General features: G+C 37.6%; 1 protein-coding gene across 3 annotated transcripts in view; it reads right to left on the reverse strand.

The window, feature by feature from the left end:
* Positions 1 to 4,219: 4,219 nt before the first annotated feature.
* fam49a (family with sequence similarity 49 member A) overlaps positions 4,220 to 21,175 on the reverse strand; it is a 36,672-nt gene continuing 19,716 nt past the window's right edge. The window contains exons 1-12 of one of the 3 annotated variants that reach the window (XM_056269094.1): positions 14,378 to 14,535; positions 13,468 to 13,522; positions 8,838 to 8,916; positions 7,038 to 7,159; positions 6,813 to 6,918; positions 6,571 to 6,707; positions 6,374 to 6,451; positions 6,157 to 6,273; positions 5,428 to 5,507; positions 4,948 to 5,074; positions 4,764 to 4,834; positions 4,220 to 4,680 (exon numbers count right to left, since the gene is read on the reverse strand). In XM_056269094.1, coding sequence (XP_056125069.1) covers positions 4,617 to 4,680; positions 4,764 to 4,834; positions 4,948 to 5,074; positions 5,428 to 5,507; positions 6,157 to 6,273; positions 6,374 to 6,451; positions 6,571 to 6,707; positions 6,813 to 6,918; positions 7,038 to 7,159; positions 8,838 to 8,910 — 975 coding nt within the window. In that variant the 5' untranslated portion in view covers positions 8,911 to 8,916; positions 13,468 to 13,522; positions 14,378 to 14,535 and the 3' untranslated portion in view covers positions 4,220 to 4,616. Of the gene's footprint in view, positions 4,681 to 4,763; positions 4,835 to 4,947; positions 5,075 to 5,427; positions 5,508 to 6,156; positions 6,274 to 6,373; positions 6,452 to 6,570; positions 6,708 to 6,812; positions 6,919 to 7,037; positions 7,160 to 8,837; positions 8,917 to 9,457; positions 9,539 to 13,467; positions 13,523 to 14,377; positions 14,536 to 21,175 lie in introns of those variants that run through there. The other 2 variants (XM_056269093.1, XM_056269095.1) reach the window with 2 other exon arrangements.

Genomic DNA, 21,175 nt, shown 5'->3' on the forward strand with positions numbered 1-21,175 from the left:
CACTGGTGAAAAACCAAACCAGAATGAGACACCGACTACAACTACAACTTGGCTGTGCTGCTGAAATAAAGCAGTTCTCCTTCAAACACAGTTGATCGTTCTTGCCTATATTTTTTGTAAAATAACTTATGTAATAATAACTAACTATATGGCAAAAAATCAAATGAGAGAATGCACGAAGAACACAATAGGAGCTACTTTGTGTGAACTGGATTAGGAGTTTATTTTGCATTGTGGACAGAAATGGATGGATTGAAACTGTTTGCCTTTTATGCCCAAAGACCAAAGCTCTCATCAATGTGCTCTCCCATCCATGGAGAAAACATTTGATCAGCTATTCAAGTTGTTCACATAATCCATATCCCCAGTGGTCGAGCATGCGCTGTGAATATTTAATCAATGTATTCAAAACACTGAAATATCCTTTCTTTTCCAATTTCTGTACTGTCACGCCCAACTGCTTTCGCATCAGTTAACTCCCTACAGGCAAAACACTGCATTTGAGTTACTCTGGAACACAAAGGGAGAAGCACTATGTCTTGTTCTAAGTAAATAGCACTCCGGTTTTTGCTCATAAAGGGCCTTGTAGGATTAATATACAAACTTTAGCATTTTACAAAATGTCCCAACTTTTCTGGAAATAGTGTTGTAATTGATATTTGATAAGCATGGTCCTAATGATAATAAAAGAAAGACTGGAAAACCATGAATATGACTTTTTCAGTAATTATTGATCATGTTTTTAAAGTAAGAGCCATATTGTCTCAGGCGAATTAGTCTATTTTTGAAACAAAAATAGCCAAGAGGGACTTTAATACTACTACTTTAATTACTATTTTAATATGTAATAATCTTTAATGTCTTGACATTAAACATCTGACATTTAAATTAGTTAAGAATGATTTACTTTAAGTGGACTAAAAGCTACATTAACATAAGACACTATTCCATTACAGAATCACAAAAAACACCACAGATGATTTTATAATAATTTGGGCCTTTTGATCCAAACAAACTTTATGTATGTATGTATGTTACTTTAAAGTAATGATTTAATGGAGGAAGGCAGAACTCAGATTTTTTTTGACTAGTGCAATGTTCCTTGCACACTGAGTCTCATAGGTTTAGATCCTGTTGGTGACGCCAAGTTTCTGTTCAGAGGCAGCATGACTTCGCAGCGCCACCATCAGGCTCTGGCACCTGAAAGGATTTTCCTCCTCCATACTGAGACACCGCTCTTGATTGCATAACAATATGGAGCCGCCCGTGGCCACTCCAGCAATGGTGCTGGGCCATAAACAATAACAGCATGGCACATAAATGCCTGCCAGTCTCAGCTGAAGGCACGCTGCTCAACAGTGTGCTTGCATGTAATAACACTGAAATCCTTCATTTGGTGACAAAATTGAGCAAAAATGTATTTCAACGGATCTAACAATTGTCACAATTTAAAATTTCCTGAAGATTTCGAATGATCATAAAATATATGGAAATATCACAATTTAAGTCTACAAATAGAGGAAACAGTGCATACTTGTGTTATGCAAAAACTTAAGGGGACAGTTCATCTAAAAATGAAAATTATGTAATCATTTACTCACCCTCATGTCATTCCAAATCTGAATGACTTTCATTCTTCTGTGGAACACAAAAGAAGATATTTTGAAGAATGTTGGTAGTCAGTTTTGGTTCCCATTGATTTTCACTGCATGGAAAAAATAATACAATGAATGTCAATGGGAACTGAAACTGTTTTCTTAAAGGGTTAGTTCACCCAAAAATGAAAATTATGTCATTAATGACTCACCCTCATGTCGTTCCAAGCCCGTAAGACCTCCGTTCATCTTCGGAACACAGTTGAAGATATTTTAGATTTAGTCCGAGAGATTTCTGTCCCTTCTTTGGAAATGTATGTACGGTATACTGTCCTTAAGGAAATAAAGACATCATCAAAGTAGTCCATGTGACATCAGTGGGTTAGTTAGAATGTTTTGAAGCATCGAAAATACATTTTGGTCCAAAAATAACAAAAACTACGACTTTATTCAGCATTGTATTGTCTTCCGGTTCTGTTGTCAATCCGCATTCAGTGACGCTGCTGACGTAAGACGCTGCTGACATGTTCTGGTGTGTCCGTGTATTCGGGTTCAAATAAATATGGCTGGGCGAAAAAATGCAAATCTTCCTCTGTGTCGAAATCCTTAGACATGTTTGTGAAGATTGTTTTGTTTACAGCGTGCGTCTCCCTCAGACTGTAAACGAAGCTCGGGCGCACCAGATAACACGTCAGCAGCGTCACAGAACGCGGATTGACAACAGAACCGGAAGAGAATACAATGCTGAATAAAGTCGTAGTTTTTGTTATTTTTGGACCCAAATGTATTTTCGATGCTTCAAAACATTCTAACTAACCCACTGATGTCACATGGACTACTTTGATGATGTCTTTATTTCCTTAAGGACAGTATACCGTACATACATTTCCAAAGAAGGGACAGAAATCTCTCGGACTAAATCTAAAATATCTTAAACTGTGTTCTGAAGATGAACGGAGGACTTACGGGTTTGGAACGACATGAGGGTGAGTCATTAATGACATAATTTTCATTTTTGGGTGAACTAACCCTTTAACATTATTCAAAATATCTTCTTTTGTGTTCCACAGAAGAATGGCATACATGTTGGAACAACATGAGGATAAGTAAATGATGACAAGAGTTCTCTTTTCTTTTTTAACAGCGACATCGTGGTCTCAAGGCTTGATCTCTCAAGCCAAAAATTATTCTGCCCTGCTGATTGATCGGGAACAAAATGATTTTTATAGGCATAAATAACCCTGAAATTCTTTAAGCCTGCCATATGTGTTTCTTGCCTTTTTTCGAGGTACTACTATGTACCGATGACATTTGTGAAGGCTCATTTCCCTGTAATTTTATGCACATTTCGAGGCTCATAGTCAGGAAACAGTTCTGACATCGCAATAAATATGCAATAAAACACCCCTGGACACACATTACACACTCACCCACATAAAAATATCCTCATGATATGATTGTTAACACCTCTCCACCACAGCACAATATTTGAGAGACAATTAAAAACTGATTACTTCTAATGTTTCAGGAGATGGAAGGTTTTCAGACCTGGTCTAAAGACCAGGGTGAGGGACCACTAAGAAAGATGGGAGTCTCTAATCCCATTTGCTGTAGGAGCTGCATAGATGAGAGCCTGTTTTCATGGCTCTCAGTTCACAGCCTCTAGCGGCTCTAAGCGGTTACAAAACACATTAGCACTTTAACTGGCTAGTCATCAATACACGAAAAAGCGTTCAGAGCATTGCCTGCATGTGTTTTTCACAACACTAACGTGACGTGAATCATACTGAAGCTTGTGTAATGGAACATGTAATACATTTAATGAAATAGAGAAAATCAAATGAAATAGCACATTATTGCTGGGAAATTCTAGTGATCATCAGTAATTACTGTTGAAGTGGAAATGTTTCTATAATAATAATTAAAGGCAAAAAATGGAGTGATGCTCACTGACTGTCTTGTGAAGTGAGAGTAGTGAAACACTGCCATCCAGTGTTGAAACATTATCAGTGTGATTTGCAGTCAATACAGTTTAACTACTAAAAATGACCTCACAGTATTTGGGTCTTGAATCAGTTTAATGAGTGCAGTTCCTGCTCAACCTTATGACTTCTTCAAACGGTTCAGGGTTGGTTAAAAGTTCACAAATAGATTTTTTTTGTAACAATGTAAAAAGTCTTTTCTGTCACTTTTGTCAATTTTAGTGCATCTAATCCTGAATAAAAGTATTAAATTATTTACCCCAAATTATCTTAGTGACCCCAAACTTTTGAACAGTAGTGCATCTTTGTTAAATAGAGCACAAACATGTATATTTGGAAAACCCACACTGGACCACTGTGGACTGCAAATTAGTACCACACAACCCAAAATATCACACTTTTTTTTTTTTATTTAGAGAACATTAATCAAAAATATAATCAAAATGTCAATTTTATTTCAGATTTTAAAGCTGTATTGATGAGTATTGAATATGTTAGAAACAAAGAGGCACAACGACATGAAGAACACACATCACGTAATAACAAAAAATAAAAGCTGACACCACCTTCAGCCAAACCACAGATTTGGGAGCAAATAGAAAAAAAAAATTGGTTACATCACATTATGGTATTTTTCTGAACTGTCTTTTCTCGTCTTATTACAAAATACAAAAGCGCAACCATCCCAACACACTTTACTCATTCAATATTGACAACACTTTAGCCAATGATTTCACTGTAACTCGCAACCAATGCATCAGCCCCTCTGGTTAACATGATAACTTATTAATTTGAAAACAAAATGGCAAATGATTTTTTTTCTCCATGAATTTTCATAAGGCTGCTTGGTTTTTATTCATTTGTGCTTGTCGACAGTATAGGCAATTTGTTTAGAATAAAGGTCTGCTTTCTTTACATTGCAGTAACTTGGAGGGAATGATTATGTAAATACACCCAAGTATTAACATCAAGTCCTTAAATAAATGTAAACATATACATCTTTAGAGGTCAGAATATTGACCCACTTCACTTAAAACCATTACTGGAGCATCGTTCGGATATTTTTTGGAGTAGACTCATCATTTAGGTGTTTTGTGGTGAACCTTTGAAAAAAAAAAAAAAAAAAGATTTAAAAAATAAATACAAACCATGGTATCTGTCTTTAAGATCAGGAAGGGAAACTTACTTGAGGGCATTAAGGAGACCTTCAACATTATCTGCTGGTTGATCTTTTAAGACTTTAATGCATCCTTTCATCTAGAAAAAGTATGTACATCACATATTACGATGGAAAATGTGTCATTTTAAACACAATCAAATGTGGAAAAAATGTTTTGGTTGATTGAGAAAACATGAGAATGTAGACTTACATCAATTTTTGAGGATTTGTTGAAGGCACCGTTAGGATGCACATGGTCATAGAGGATAATAACCCCCACCATCACCCTCATACAAAACAGAAGTGTATCTTCACTGTTGAATCGACTCGTGTACTCTCTGTTAGCAGAAGAAGAGCTTATTGTTACAATAGTATACTTCAATACAGGCATTTCACACCTTCAGACAAATTCATTTCCATGGTCTTTCCAGTCGTCAATGCTTAATCAACAGAAAAGCATACTTGACTGCCACCCAAAGCGGTTTTCTTCAGCGGACAGACTGATGTTATCAGCAAGTTATTACTGTACACAAGCAGCCACCAATAGCCGTTGAAATGTTTGAGCATTTTACATTTTAGAATAGAAATTCCCATGATTTTATTGGATTGTTTTTAAGGCATCTGATAAAGACATATATGAAATATGATGTTAATTAAAGCAGCAATATTAAAAAAGCAATGAGGTACTCACGGTGTCTCCAGCATGACCTTGCATACACTTGCCATAGTACTCAGGCAGTCTGTGGTGTTCTCAAGAGGTAATGTCTTATTCTACAGAAAAAAGAATTATGGGAATAATTCAAGCAAACATTTGTATATGGATATTACTTATGTATATTGATTTTTATGAACTACTGTTCAAAAGTTTGCGATTAGTAAGGTTTTTGAAAAAAGTCTCTTATGCTCACCAAGGCTGCATTAATTTGATGAAAAATACAGTAAAACAGTAATATTGTGAAATATTATTATTTAAAATAAATGTTTTTATTTGAATATATTTTAAAATGCAATTTATTTTATGTGATGGTAAAACAGAATGATTTCTGAAGAATCATTTGAAAATTCAAATATAGTGCAAAGAAACATTTGTAATTATCAATATTGAAAACAGTTGTCCTGCTTAATATTTTTGTGGAAACTGTGATAAATATTTTCAATGAATTCATGAGGTTCAATGAATTATTTGAAAGTTTAAAAAAATAGCATATATTTAAAAATATAAAAGTTGATCAATTTAATACGTCTTTGCTGAATAAAAGCATAAATATGTCTTTAAAAAAACATTATTGACCCCAAACTTTTGAATGGTAGTGTTCTACAGTATTTGTGATGAAAATTAAAGAGCTAAAATTGTGACTGTAGAAAAAGCGAGAGAATGAAGAATATGAATAGAATGTAATAGAAAGACAGCAGGCAGTACCTCCGTCACAAAGTTTGTTGTTGCCGTGCTCAGGGTCTTCAGCATAGGTGTGGCTTCAGCATAGAACAGAGACATTCTGTTTGCCATTTCATTATTGACCTCGTTTTCAATATCGAGCTTGATACAGGAAAAAAAAAAAAACACAAGCACATGAACATTGAAATTGCAGTTCACAGAATATTGCACGTCATGTCATGACTCATGTTCCTGCACTTACATTCATGTTGTTTAATCTGTTTCGACTGATTGTTCTTCTGTAGTAGCTGAAGTCGTTCTGGATGGCTGGAATTCTCATCTAAACAAATTACACATTTTAATAAGTAATTCCCAGAACAGAGCAATACATAGTTTTTTTTTTTTTATTCCCGGAATATGAAAATTGGTGTGTGACAAAAGCATTGAATCAGCTGGCACCTTAAGCTCATCAAAGCGGAGGGTGAAATGCAGGATTTCGGCGAACTGTTTAGCAAGGGCCTGCTCCCTCTCCAGGTGCTGAGTAGGAGTGTACGGCGGACACGTCAGAGACTCCAAAAGGCTCTTCAGCGCTTCCTCTACATGAAAGAGAGGAGAGAGGATACACAGAGCTTACGTTACATTTTTACTGGTCAAGGAGAAAATAATGCACGTCTATAGGTAAATCTAAATGAAAAGTGTACCTAGTTTCAATGAAAAAGCATAGAACTTCTTTAGGCGGATGACAAGGGGACACACAGAGTTCCAAGCCCTCTCCTGAAGGAGCATGTCATTAGGATTCTGTATTGCCTAAAATGACAAACAAAGCACATGATTTAAAGTGGCATGAGAAATACAACCCACAAAATGCTTTAAACACAACTGACTGACCCACAAAGCAAAAGTAGAAATATTACAATCGGACGTACATCTCGTATTTCCTGACCCGCCCCCTTGTAGGCTTGCAGGCCGGTCAGGATGCTCTCGGACTCCTGGAGAACAGCATTCACCTGGTTCCACACCTCTCTCTCACAGTCTGTCGGCTGTGCGTCTGACACAAACAAACTTCATTATGCACTGCCAAACACTAGTTAATACATGCAATGAATTTCACTGCATTAGATATAATACCAAACCAAGTGGCATCTGCAAACAAATGGAGGATAGAGCTTTTTTAGCTCTACATATCTCCAACAGACATTTTCACCATCTCATTTTTAGTAGGTCTGTAACTAAGTCAATATTTATTTTATTTTACTCCATTTCACATTCTCCAGTTCACACAGGTGTCCTAGAATTATAACCACCACTAAATTTGACAACCAGAAAGTGGCCAAATACTTCACTTTTGATCTAAACAGGGCAAATTAGCAAAAACACAAATGGGAGTGGAAAGTTCTGCGCGTGATCTACTGATGACACAAATTAAAGAACACAGATGCAGTCAGATCATTTTCATAACGACCAACGTAATCTACCAAGAGCAACGCAAATTAGCGTCTGGTTTAAGACATGCTTTTTTAGGCGGCAGGCTAAATAATGGCTCAAATACCAGTAAATTGACGAGCGCAAACCTTAGTCAATCACCTTGCACGATTCATTTAAATACTCTCCTACCATAAATTTTGTGTCTGAAAAGGAAACTCCTACAAATGCATTGCAATAAGGTCAGCCGCAAAAATAACCATGTCCACACCTTTTCTGCACTAATTTTTCACTGCGTCTCTTCAGTAAATCCTGACAGTTTTTTAAAGTCAAAAGAGGGTTTGTGCTAGCGCAAGCTGTTAGTTAATCTTTTTGTCAAGTTTTGTCTAGTGAAATGGTTTGTGTTTGTCATTTTTCTTTAAAATAAATGACACTTGGTTTGATATTTTGTCATCTAATGTAATATAACATTCATACATTAAGTTGCGACTTAAGCACCCAAATATTTTTAGGGGTACTGTATAGTCACAACAAAAACAAACAAACAAATAAATGTGACATTTGCATATAAAAAAATCTTTGCTTTCTTTAAACCAGAGATTCCCAATAATTCAACATTTCACAGAGACTTCAAAAGTAAAGGTTTATGGGTTATTGCCACTGAATCACAGTCAAAAAACAACATCCTGACTTTGGTTAGATCTCTCTCAAAGCTAGCAAATACTCAGGAAATGTTGAACATTTTGGGTAAAGCTCTGTTCAAAGTTTATAGACAGAAAAATAATCAAAGTCCAATGTTTAGTGTAATATAATTGGGTTTGAGTCACACAGGATTTAAATGTTAACTCGACAAGTATACAGAGGGCAAGGATTGAAAGTTCTGAGATTTCAGGAAGACAAAAACAGAGACCAGAAAAATATCACAGAACAAGCAGGAGCTGCAAAGAGAATGGATCATGCAACATAGACATACATAGCCATGTTGGATATGGGGTTAGTTACAAATACTGATTGGCAAGTCATGCACATTTAGGCTGCCAACAACAAATCAGATTTTCAGAATCTTCTTCGTATTTGAAATATGAGTTTTTAGAATTTAAAGACTATGTAAAAAAGATGAGACATGCAAACATATTGCCGTCATCTGCACAAAGCATTTGCACATGCAAAAGCATTGTGAAGCTCTGTTTTGCTGTTGCGTTATGACGAGCAGATTTTCAAGGACAATTCTGACAATGGTACTTGCAAAATGTTAGTAGCTGGAAAAAGTGACAGACACCAGGCCAGGCAAAAGCTCTGCTCACTTTCAAAGTCAAGGAAAAAGTTTGGCCCCTGATCAAGCTCTGTGCAAGTGAGCACTTTTAACAGATTCCCCATTGGTTTCTGAAACAGAAAAGCAAGAAGAGAAAGAGAAGAAAAAAGGCAGAAAGAGACAAAAAGAGAAAGGTGTTGCACGTCAAAGACAGTAATCAGGAAGTCAAGCTGAGCGTTAAAGATTGATTCTCAAGCTCCAACATACAGAATTCCCTCAGCTTGTCATGGTGAACATGGACAAAATAGATTTTTTTCTCTTTATACTTTGAGAAATCAGCTATTTTTTTGGTAGTTAAATCACAGGACAAGCTTTTAGACAAAGTGTCAGTGCAACTGCTTTGGGCTGCGTTTCCCAAAAGCATTGTAAGTTGACCTTAGAACAATTGCCACCAATGGTCTCAACGATCAACTTAGGCTAACAATGCTTTTGAGAAATGCAGCCCTGGCCAGCAGGAAGCATAAACGTTCACTAAAAGAAAGCAAAGAGGGAAAACTGTCTCATAAGAGCTTTGAGACCATCAGTTCAGCTCCTCCTGCCACTGTCGGGGGGAAAAAACAGCTGGTTAAAGAGTCTTGCCAACCCCAGACTCCACCTCTACTCAAAACTTACTTTCAAAGTCCAGGAAAAAATGTGGATAGTTCTCTATTTCCCTTGTAAGGACTTTTAGAAGATTACCCATTCCAGCGAAACCTAATCAAGATATAATGATGAAAAAACAAAAAAACAAAAACAAAATGAATCACAATAAAAAACAGTTACTTCATTAACAATATGGCGAGAATGGTGAGAAATGCAATTAGAGCTGTAATATACTAATTGTTTAACAATAACAGAAAATGTTTCAGTAACATTTTATAGAAAATCTAAATTGGCACATAACTGATGGATAAATGGTGTATGCTTGTAGTGTTACTTCTAGCTATTTTTAATGCAACATGTGCATATGTGAAAGCAAGCCTTTTAATAACCACCAAAAGACTGAACTACAGGAAAAGCATGTAGCACACAAGAGACTTTGTTGATTGACAAACATTGTCAATTTTACTTTGCTCTTCTCATTTGTACTTAAGAGATTGTTCACACACACACACACACACACACACAGCCAGAGGATAAAATAGTTTGTAGTAAATTCCGTCATTTCAAATGAGGTTATAACAGCTGTTTTAAATCACACTTGACTCCAGTATTGTTATCGAGTAACTGAGATGCTTCATCATTTCAAAGTTATAACTGTACTCTATTACAGCATATATATCATTACGCCGACAGGCACAACAAGTGCATAATCTATAAACACATGATTTGGTTGTCCACATGTTGCCAGAGCACATGGGATTGGGACGGTGACATTATGTGTCCCAAATGACGCACTATACACTATGCAGTATGCACTTTGTACTCTACAGTGTAGTGAATGTAAGGTTATTTTGTCATTCAAAATTGGTCCAATAGCTCCTCCCCCTCCCGCTATGTAATAGCTGCAACAGTTGAGTGCATGAAGTGTCAAACATTCCACACTTAGGCCCTGTCCCAAATGGCAGCCTAAGCACACGAGGCCTTCCTATGAGTCCGCACTTTCGTGATGTAACGCCGCATTGACTGTCAAAAAGAAGTCTGCTCCGGAGCTCGCTGCAGTGTGGCCTCTGCAAATATGTGCATGGAGGGTGCATATCGACCGCAAAAGGGGGCGCTCATGACCACCCTTCTGAAACCCAAAATGACAAACGGGACACCCTAAGGTCTCATGGACTTAACGGACACGCGGCAGCCATTGTAAGTCGACAAGATATATGAAGTGTGCCATTTGAGACAGTGCCTTCGTTTTTTCGGTTAAATTAAGTGCATCATCCGGGTATTTAAAATGCACTTGTCTTTAAGTTTTTCTTTTTGGAATTTTAAATGTGAACACTACTCGCACTATATATATACACACTACAAAACAGCATACAATAAAGCAAAAGTATGTGAATTGGGATGCACCTATGGTTTCTGTCAGTGCTACAAAGGTGATCATTGCTGTAATGCATTGAAGTCATCACGAAACAAAATTGTAATAGTCTTTTCTTCTCTATAGGCTTTATGCTGAACTTCACATGAATAAACAAGAAAACAGTTCTCATCATTGCATCCGCTTGTCAGAGAAAGTGTTAACAGCAGTACGAACTGACGGTGTACAACGGTATTTTTACCGTTGGCGTTTTATGCGATTTAAATATCAAAATGTTAGTGAGAAGAAAAATAAAAAACTTTTAGATATCAACTTGCATATGGGATGGAAATCGGTTATGCGCATCTTCGCTCGCTCCTTTGAAGGTAAAAAGACCCAAACCGGAAGCAATGTGACCCGTTTTACAGATTACAGAAGTTTATTGATCATAACCCCTATTGTGACGTATAGAGTATACCAGCTTCATGAACGAGAAAAAGAAAAAAAAATGTAGGACGGACAGGGCTTGATTTTATGCATTGGAAATCGATTGAATCGTCACTAATTGCTGCGATTGACAGGCTGGAGGGGGAGGGATTATTGTCATGCCCTTTAACTGGTGCACAAAGACTAAAAAATGATGAGGGCACATGAATTTAAAAAATAATGGGCACAGACAAATCATTTATAACAAATGCTGCAATTTCTTGGTGACTTAATATATATGGCAGTGCCTGTGTCTTCTCACTGCTCCAGCAGAGGGAGCAAGTGCTCACTATAATAATATCATCATTATCTGGCAATAGTGTCAGTGAATCTCAGCTTCTGACAGCAGATGTACAGTAGTGGAGAGAGACATGGCACTTTCATGAATCTAATTTCAGCTAGGATATTTATTAAATTGGTGGTTGAGTGTGTAGCACATCTATTAGTAAGTTAAAAAAAAATAAAAAAAATAAAAACATAAAACCGCAACCTCTTTTGAACAAAGTTACATACTTAAGTCAGTTTGATTCTCCAGATGCTCTTCTGCACAAGAGGATGTGAAGACAATACCATTTCTGCTGTATGTGGTTAACCGCCACACATGAGTGGAGGCGATTCAAACAAGCTTCCTGTCAAACCTAAAGTGCTCCAACCATCGGAACTGCACTTGCAAAAGCATGAGAAACCGTCACTCTGGTGGCTGTGAAACAAAGCGGGCACAGAACAGTCTGGCCATTTCTACGCCATGTCTGTGTGAGCGTGCATGTGTGATGGGCCCATCATTATGAACCCTATTCATTATACAGAGTGAATCATCACAGTACAACATGCACAAACCCAGCACTCTCTGCCCACATTCTAATCTGCATATTAAAAAACATTATAAATGCATCTGAAAACCCATGCACACAGGCCTTGACCTGCTTTAGCAATGAGGTGACCTTATGTTGTAAAAATGTTGGAGGAGCTATGGCAGTCGTTTGTGCAGTGTAATGAAAACCAATTCAGTTTGTTCCTTGACGAATATTTCACAAGTGCTCTTACATGCTTTTGAGAGGTACGAGTACATGTTTGATACCGGAATAACCAGGAAAGTTGGCGAGGGAGTGTCACACAAAATAACTTCCTGTTTAAAGAAACTAGAGTAAAAACAAACAGCCTAATTTTAATAATTGGTGCAGGATTTAGTTCATGATAGTACTAGCTGCACGTGTATGGTTTTAAAATGTAAACTAATAACAATGTTTTTTGTCACAGGTAGAAGAGAGGGATAGTCTTATTAGTCCACCCAAAAATAAAAACTCTGTCATCATTTACTCGCCCTTATGTCGTTCCAAAATTGTATGACTTTTCTTCTGCTGAACATAAAATAAGATCTTTTGGAGAACATTGTGAATCAGGCAACAGAGGAGCCCATTGATTTCCATTCTATGGCCCAAAAAAAAGAGACATTTTTCAAAAGATCTTTTATGTTTCATAGAAGAGAGACATTTATACAGGTTTGGAACTAAAAGATAATGAGTAAGGTGCAAGAATTTTCATTTTTGGACAAATTCAGCCCAACACTGGATGTACATTAACGCTGAGACCCCCATGGCTTCTGGAATAAAATAAAATCAAAAGCGTCTGTCCTTCGCAATTAAACCATGTATGCTGCAATTAAAGGCCATGCAAGCAGAACAATAATCCACTTTATCCGTGGCTGAAAAGACCTCTGTTAGCCTCTGCCTGCTGAGCAGCTCATAAACAGAGCAGTAAATGAACTTTTGCATCTCGGCTGGGCTTAAACAGAGCTTGCTCTTGCTCAGGTCCTGCATACAGCCGCAATACTAACAACCTCACAAATTACTGGTTTATTCACTTCCTAATGGGGTTCCCACAGTGAGCGTGTTTGTGTTTATCAAATCCTCATGTTACGAGATGCACCGGCCTACACTACAACACTTCCTGCTTTGTAGAGGCTACACACCACAGCTCTCATTCAGAGTTTACAGCAGTTGTTTGTTGTAATAACGTCTGGCTGTTTCTAAGCTCATTTGCTTACGCAGAACGGTTACATACTGTGGCAAGAGGAGCAGAGTTTATTGAGTCTATGCCGATTGCCGACACGGCAAACAAGCCTAATCGAAGTGTAATTGTGACTGTAGATCTGATATTGCCGTTATTAACATGATGCCTCTCAGTGAAGGCTGTTCAGCGTTACCTTTTCTGGAGGAGAATGTATGCTTGCTTTTAGATCATCCACTTGATTCTTGATTCTGAAAAACAAAACATACAGAGCCAAATCAGTCAAGTTGTGTTGAATGAGGAAAACAAAACCACATATTTTGTATCAATCTGACAGCATAAAATGTAAACGGTAATTGAACACGCAAACTGTTTCTCACATTACAAGCAAGTTGTGATAAAAATCATCTCACTATAAATGTGTATATACTGCAATCTAGTTTGAATGCACCGCTCTCTTATTGGGGAAACAAATAACTGTTGGGGAAACAAGATTGCAATGTGCTAGCTAATGATTATAAACAAACAATGACATGAATCTCAATCTCACAGTGAGATTTAAAATGCACTTCACAGCTGTTTTATGTTAACTGGGGGATTAAATATCTAGAGAAATTTCAGCCAAGTGTAACTAATGACAACCCAAAAACACTGGAGGGCAGGAACCATCAGAGACACTCTCTAAAGAGGCTCATATGCACATGACAGCAATGCATACTGTTTCTACAGCACCTTTCTACAATGTGGTATGGTTATCATTGGTTGTTAAAATGAGTCTTTCAACACATCACAGACAAATCATAAGTGCTTATGTAGCCTACATCTTCAACAATACGGAAAAGGAAAACAAACAACATTCAAACAGCAGCAGCATGCAAAGAATGGCAAAAAACAAAAAAACTTGTCACACAAGTTAACCTGCCAAATTAACAATCCATTGGTCAAGGAAAAAGGAAGCTGCCTTCATGATAAAGTCATCTACAAAGCAGGTCTCTAGAGCTCCCCTGACAAAAGACGGGCTGATATCAACACGTGTTGACCTTTTTCCCTGCGAAGGCTTGAAATTAGCTTTCTTTCCTCCTTTGTCAGCACAAACTGATACTCACGGTCACCCTCCCACCAGACGGCGTTCTTGTTACACGTTCTTTCCTTGATTTTCTTTTGAAGATTAAGACCACTGATCCCAGTTAAAACAGCGGCCTCTTCTGCCCTCACGCATCGCAACGGTGCTCATAAACCCAGACCTTCTAATAGACAGATCGAGAGATAAAGAAGTGCCTCCCTCTGGCTCGACTCCCATCTGTCAGTGTGCATAGTGCTCACACTCCCCCCCAGACCCCACGGGGACTCTGCCATGGAGTCACACGCCCTTATATGGGCATACGGCTGCTCAACGCATGAGCCGGATGAGTGGTCTTCCCTTCCCTCCTCCTCTGCACCTTTCACTCACTAAAGAAGTCATCACTGTACGCCTGTCTTCTCCATGCTCTGCAAAACCAGTGGAATTTCTGAATGAAAAACACCGTGATAGACAAATTCTTTCTGTATTTTTGAATCAACTCCATATTGGTACCAAAAAGTGCACAGTATCTTGGTAGGATCTTCTTTAGCCCGCGATGATCTGGGTCAAAGCAGCATGGGGATATTTCATCTGTGGTATTTCCCTCTCAGCAGGTCCAGGTATTGGAATCAGGAAAAGAGAATTCCCAGAGAATAAACATGTTTTTCAGAACTCGCAATGGAATTTTCCAGTGACCCCAATAACACAAGCTGCACTATGCTGCTGAATAGCAGTTATCATTTGAGATTAAACTGAAAGGATGAATCAGGGAGAGTCCCGGCTCTCAGATTATCAGCGTTCAAATGGAAAATTTCCGCTCAGTTTATGAAATATCAGAATCTCTGCAACAAGCAGAAATTCAAAAATTGCGTAAATTGAAGAAAAAAAACATTAAAATAACAAGAGCTGTGGAATATAATATTTTTCTATGATGCATCACGAAGTTGATGTCAATGATTCTGCATCGAAGGATAAAAACTAAATAATTGATTTTTTTTTTTATGTAATGAAGTAGGCCTAGCATAAAATATTATTATTTTGAAATACTTATTTTTAATAACATTTTGTGATAATTAATATAGTAATTGTTATTAATAAAGGAATTGGAGGAAAAGATGCATCAAGAATTGTTTTCTAATCTAATCGTGAGGCAAGTGAAGATTCACACTTCTAGAAATAACATTCTTTCCAGAAAAACTGGGCTGCCACACACATGCATAAATAAATCTGCCAGGATGCCAATCTCCATGACAACACAAGGACTATTGCACAGCAAAGCACATTTGAGTAACAGCTTTCCTCTGAGGCAACTGCAGTATGATGAACACTACGTCCTGACCTATAATCAAGGAGGTAGCGAAGTCTGCATCATTCTTGGCTGAACCTAGCATGGAAGGTTTTTAGATGATCAAAACAAGATCACATTCTTGGATAAGTACATCATAAATTCCATCACATACTTGGCATTAGTTATATATATAAAAAAAGGTTTCCCATGTACACAGGGAAAGGAGTTTAAAGACCCCATTCATAGAGAGCCAGTCAGGTTTCAGAAGTAAAAATGTTATTCATTTTATCCACAAGGAAATAAATTAATTATTACTCATAAACCTGTAAAGACAGACTTACTGTGAGCTATGAAGTTGTTAATTGATAGTATTTGCTTCTGTTGATGCCATTAGCCTGCATTATTTCAACTTAGTTTTAAAAATAATCATGTTTAACAGCAGAATCTGTGGTGAAAACTACATGATGCTGTACAGAAAATTCCACCAATCGCAGTCGAAAAAGCAAAACGAGCCAAAAGATCTCGTTAGCTGCGCCCACTCCTATCAAGCACCACAAATGACGTAATAGAGGGTATGCACGTGACGTCACCGTCGGCCTGGGTGACTGCGGTTAAGCCCACTGAGTGGCAACAAGACTGAGTGGCAGCATTGGTTTTCAGCGTGAATGCCACGAAAAACACACAAAACACATCTAAAACGGGAAAGACCTTTAAGATTGACTGTACAAATAGATTTGACAAGAAATCTGAGGTATATTTTAACAGACTGCCGAAAGCTATAGAAAAGAGAAGCAAATGGATCACTGCAATTCACAGAAACAACTGGACTCCAGGCAGCGAAATGTGGATTTTTAGTTACTTGAGTACCTATAGAGTAGTAATGCATCCTTCATATCTCCAAAAAGTCTTTAGTTTTATTATTTTTATAAAAGAAAGATAGGCTGTACCAAGTCTTTCCGGAAAAAAAACGAGCGGGTGGAGGCGTGCCGTGTGGGCGGAGCTAAATAATCACGAGCGCGCGAAGCTTTTGCGTTGAGAGCATCTGGAAGCTGTGACATCCCAAAACAAACCATGGCTATGGCTAACAATCAGATTCAGCCATACATTTTTGATCCCGAATCAGATCCCGAGGCTGAAATTGAAGACGAGCAGCAACGACTACAGCAGGACGTCTCTATGTGGTGTGTACTGGAACTGTATAACTTATATTTGCTTAGCGGTTTCTGTAAATGACTAATTTTCACTTTTTTTCTTCATCATTTTTTTTCTTCAAAGGTGTACATGTGGGAAGTGTAGTTTGATGCCGACTGAGGCGGGAGTTTTTTAAAAGTAGAAATGATTTGAACTTGAGCGCAGTGTTTTTAAAACACCATGTCATGCGCGAGTTATAACTTACAACATTTGTGTGTGTTTACTCGTGGTATATGAGGACATGATTTGGATTTACAATAAACAAACAGACACCTACAGTGGCCAGCTAAACAAATGTATTTAAAGACATTCTTGAACAAATCCTATGCAGCGCTGCCGATGATTTCCTGTTGAAGCGCGTTGATGTGCGCGGTCTCGCTCTTTTCTGGTACACGTGTGTGCGGGCGCGCTTTTCCGAGAGAAATGCTCATATAAGGAGTTCCACTCTCGTCTACGTCATTAGATCCACGATCGAAAAAAAACAGCCGGAACTTGTACCAACCCGGAAGTAAGATAGATTTTCGGCACAGAAATTCTCCGTTATTCGTCCAAAAAAAACTTTGGCCATGTTTAGCATGAGAATCAATCTCTTTAACACTGTAAACAACTCTGAATACATGAAACACCATTGTGTGAAACACCAACACTCTCCAGTTAAGAAGGGCATTCAATTAGTTCATTTGTCAAATAAGAGGCGTTCTAGCGCTGAAACGTGTTGTTTTGTAAATCAAGCTGCTGAGCTTGTTGCCGCTGCTATCAGTGGCGCGGATACAGTGTTCTCTTGTGGCTCGCGCACAGTCTTCAGTCGGACGTCCGCTTCAATCTATCGCCGTTGCAGAGACTGAGGTGAAATTACAAAACAAAATGCACACAAACGTGTCCCTGCTTGATATACAACCACTGATAAACATATTCGGTTTTGATGAGAAAAAAATAAATAAATACGAGTGCGGATTAGAATCCACGCTTGGCAAAAGTTCTGCCACTAGACCATGAAGGTACACATGCGATCTATGGATTTATTCATGTGAAAATTTTGGCACTAACAATATTAGTAGATCTCATTAAATGGCAAATTAAACCCAATGTACTACTGAAATTGATTTATGACCATCGTAATGTTATTTTTTCCGAAAATTGTAATTGTACACATATATTGCAGAAATATCTTAGTATTGTATTGCAACCTCACACCCGTATCATCAGTGCTCGGATTCGCTTCCATGGTGCTGTTAAGTACGACTTGCAGTCTGTGAGGTAAACTAAACGCTATTGGCTATTTGGAAAGGGGGAGGAGCCATTCGATATCCCCCGCCTTAGCTTCCTGTTTTAGTGGAGATTACGTCAACGCATCATACAAAGCTGCACGTTCCAAGGCATTTCAGTGGGCCTTTAATATTTTTATCCGATTTTCAAGATTTTTTTTGCTTTAAAGTTTGTAATGTTATGATATACCTCATGGATTGGTTCATCACAACTTATAACTCCAAAGCGAGAAATGAATGGAAAAAATACTTCCAACACCGCTAAAAAAGTGGACGGGCACTGTTGCACAATCTTAGCTTTGAGGTCTTCTAGGTAGTAATATAATCTCTTTCAGCAGACATACACATCTAAAATCTTCAAGTAAAATGGACCAAAAACAGTTGTGAGTATGACACATTCAACGCCAGACAGTAATACCAAATAGCAAATAATGTTCATCCCAGCATTGTTATTGTTAACTGAAACGATTACAAATTGTTCCAGTTGAAATAAATCTAAAATAAAATGAATGTTATAAGAAAAAGTTTAACTTAAACGAAAATGAGAAATTCTGTCTTGGCAACTAAGTTGAAGTCCTAAAATAAAATAAATAAAATAAAAACAAATTAAAGCTAAATACCAATAAACCAGCCAATTAAAAATGTTTAAAAACTATTAAAAATTCTAAAATGTAAACATATACAAATAAAAAAATAATTCTAAATATGAATAAATACCATAAAAAATATATAAATAATGCTAATATAACACCGGTACATCCACTTAAAGGCAGTATAGAGACTACAAAAGATATAAAAGTAAAGCAAACATTTTCTAATATTTTAATCCAGTTTCAGTTCTTTTTTTTTGTTGTCTCAAACAAAAGAAGCTCAAATACACTCCAAATGACTCAATTTCAAGTACTAGACTCTAGACTGAGGAGCTGGGTCCATTTTTAAAAGTATTAGACTCTGACCAGCTGCTAACCTCCAGGACAAAGCTGTTGGACTATGAGAGGCAGATGGGCTCTTCAAACGACCCAGGCCAAATGACCAACAGCATGAAATATTCAAGCAAACAACTCACAGTTCACATTCTCACTTGGCTGACACACATATCAGTTTAACTACAAACAGACAAGTGAGATTAGTTTAATAGTGTCCCAGCAATCATATCAGTGCAAGAACATAACATGACATCTGTTGACAAACTGTGCTGCTGACTAAAAGATGGATTACTTGACTTGATCATTCTACTTACATTCAGCAACTCAGTCAGAAGCAATTGTGGTGAAACAGATGGTGATCTGTCCCAAAAACAATGTCAACACCATGAAATTGTAGCACCTTCTAGGCAATGACTGGACTTTTAGATGATGACATCATGGGTCTAAAAGATCTGGTTGTAATTATGAGGCAAGATTAATTTACGTCTATATTTAAAGATGTTTCATTTGATGTAAGATAGATGGGACAGACGCATGTGAAGCCAGCTTATATAGTTGTGTTCAAAATAATAGCAGTCCAACATCACTAACCAGATCAATCACAGTTTTTGGTAGAAATTATATTTCTACATGGCAAATAATTTACTAGTAGGTGTAGTAGAGTAATAGAAAAACAACAGACCCAACAGTCATGACATGTATGTTGCTAATTCTGTATAATCGAATCATTAATTGAAAGGGGTTTGTTCAAAATAATAGCAGTGTGGAGTTCAATTAGTGAGGTTAATCATTCTGTGAAAAAACTAGTGTCAATAAGTGGCCCTTATTTAAGGACAAAGGCAGTACTGGACTGTACATGGTGGTTATAGTGCATTTCTCTCTGAAGATCTGAATAAAATGGGCCGTTCCAAACATTGTTCAGAAGAACAGCGTACTTTGATTAAAAAGTTGATTGGAGAGGGGAAAACTTCTAAAGAAGTGCAGAAAATGATAGGCTGCTAAGCTAAAATGGTATCAAATGCTTTAAAATGGCAACCAAAACCAGAAAGACGTGGAAGAAAACAGAGAACTACCGTTCGAATGGATCGATGAATAGCTAAAATGGCAAAGACTCAGCCAATGATCAGCTCTAGGGTGATCAAAGAAGATCTAAAGTTACCCGTGAGTACAGCAACAATTAGAAGACGTCTATGTGAAGCCAAGCTATCAGCAAGAAGCCCCCGCAAAGTCCCATTGTTGAAAAAACGACATGTGCTAAAGAGGATACAATTTGCCAAAGAACACATTGACTGGCCTAAAGAGAAATGGCGCAATATTTTGTGGACTGATGAAAGCAAGATTATTCTTTTTGGGTCTAGGGGCCGCAGACAGTTTGTCAGACGACCCCCAAACACTGAATTCAAGCCACAGTACACTGTGAAGACTGTGAAGCATGGTGGCACAAGCATCATGATATGGGGATGTTTCTCATACCATGGTGTTGGGCCTATTTATCGTATACCACGGATCATGGATCAGTTTGAGTACATCAGAATACTTAAAGAGGTCATGTTGCCTTATGCTGAAGAGGAAATGCCCTTGAAATGGGTGTTTCAACAAGACAACGACCCAAAACACTCCAGTAAGCATTCTAAGCAAGCAGCATCTTGGTTCCAGACCAACAAGATTAACGTTATGGAGTGGCCAGCTCAATCCCCGGACCTTAATCCAATAGAAAACCTGTTGGGGGCACCAAAAATGCTGTTTTTAAAGGCAAAAACAAGAAATGCAGAGGAACTGTGGTCTGTAGTGCGATCGTCCTGGGCTGGAATACCTGTTCACAGGTGCCAGAAGTTGGTTGACTCCATGCAACACAGATGTGAAGCAGTTCTCAGAAACCGTGGTTATACAACTAAATATTAGTTCAGTGATTCACAAGAAAGCTAAATCTTCAAGCATTTTTCAGTTTATACAGTAAATGTTTGACTTTGTAAAGAAAAATGCAGACACTGCTATTTTTTTGAACAGCCTAATATTCCCTTTTTTTCACTTTCTATAAAGTAAAAACAAATTTCATAAATTTTTCTTCATGTTTTGATCTTGATTAGAATGTGCAGTGTTCCCAATGCATTTTTGTGTATTGAAATAAAAGTTACTGTGCATTCACACCGGACGCGAGTAGCGCGTCAAATTCT

Source organism: Rhinichthys klamathensis, unplaced genomic scaffold, assembly GCF_029890125.1.
Source record: "Rhinichthys klamathensis goyatoka isolate OS25496 unplaced genomic scaffold, OSU_Roscu_1.1 h1tg000281l_1, whole genome shotgun sequence".
Lineage (NCBI taxonomy): Eukaryota > Metazoa > Chordata > Actinopteri > Cypriniformes > Leuciscidae > Rhinichthys > Rhinichthys klamathensis.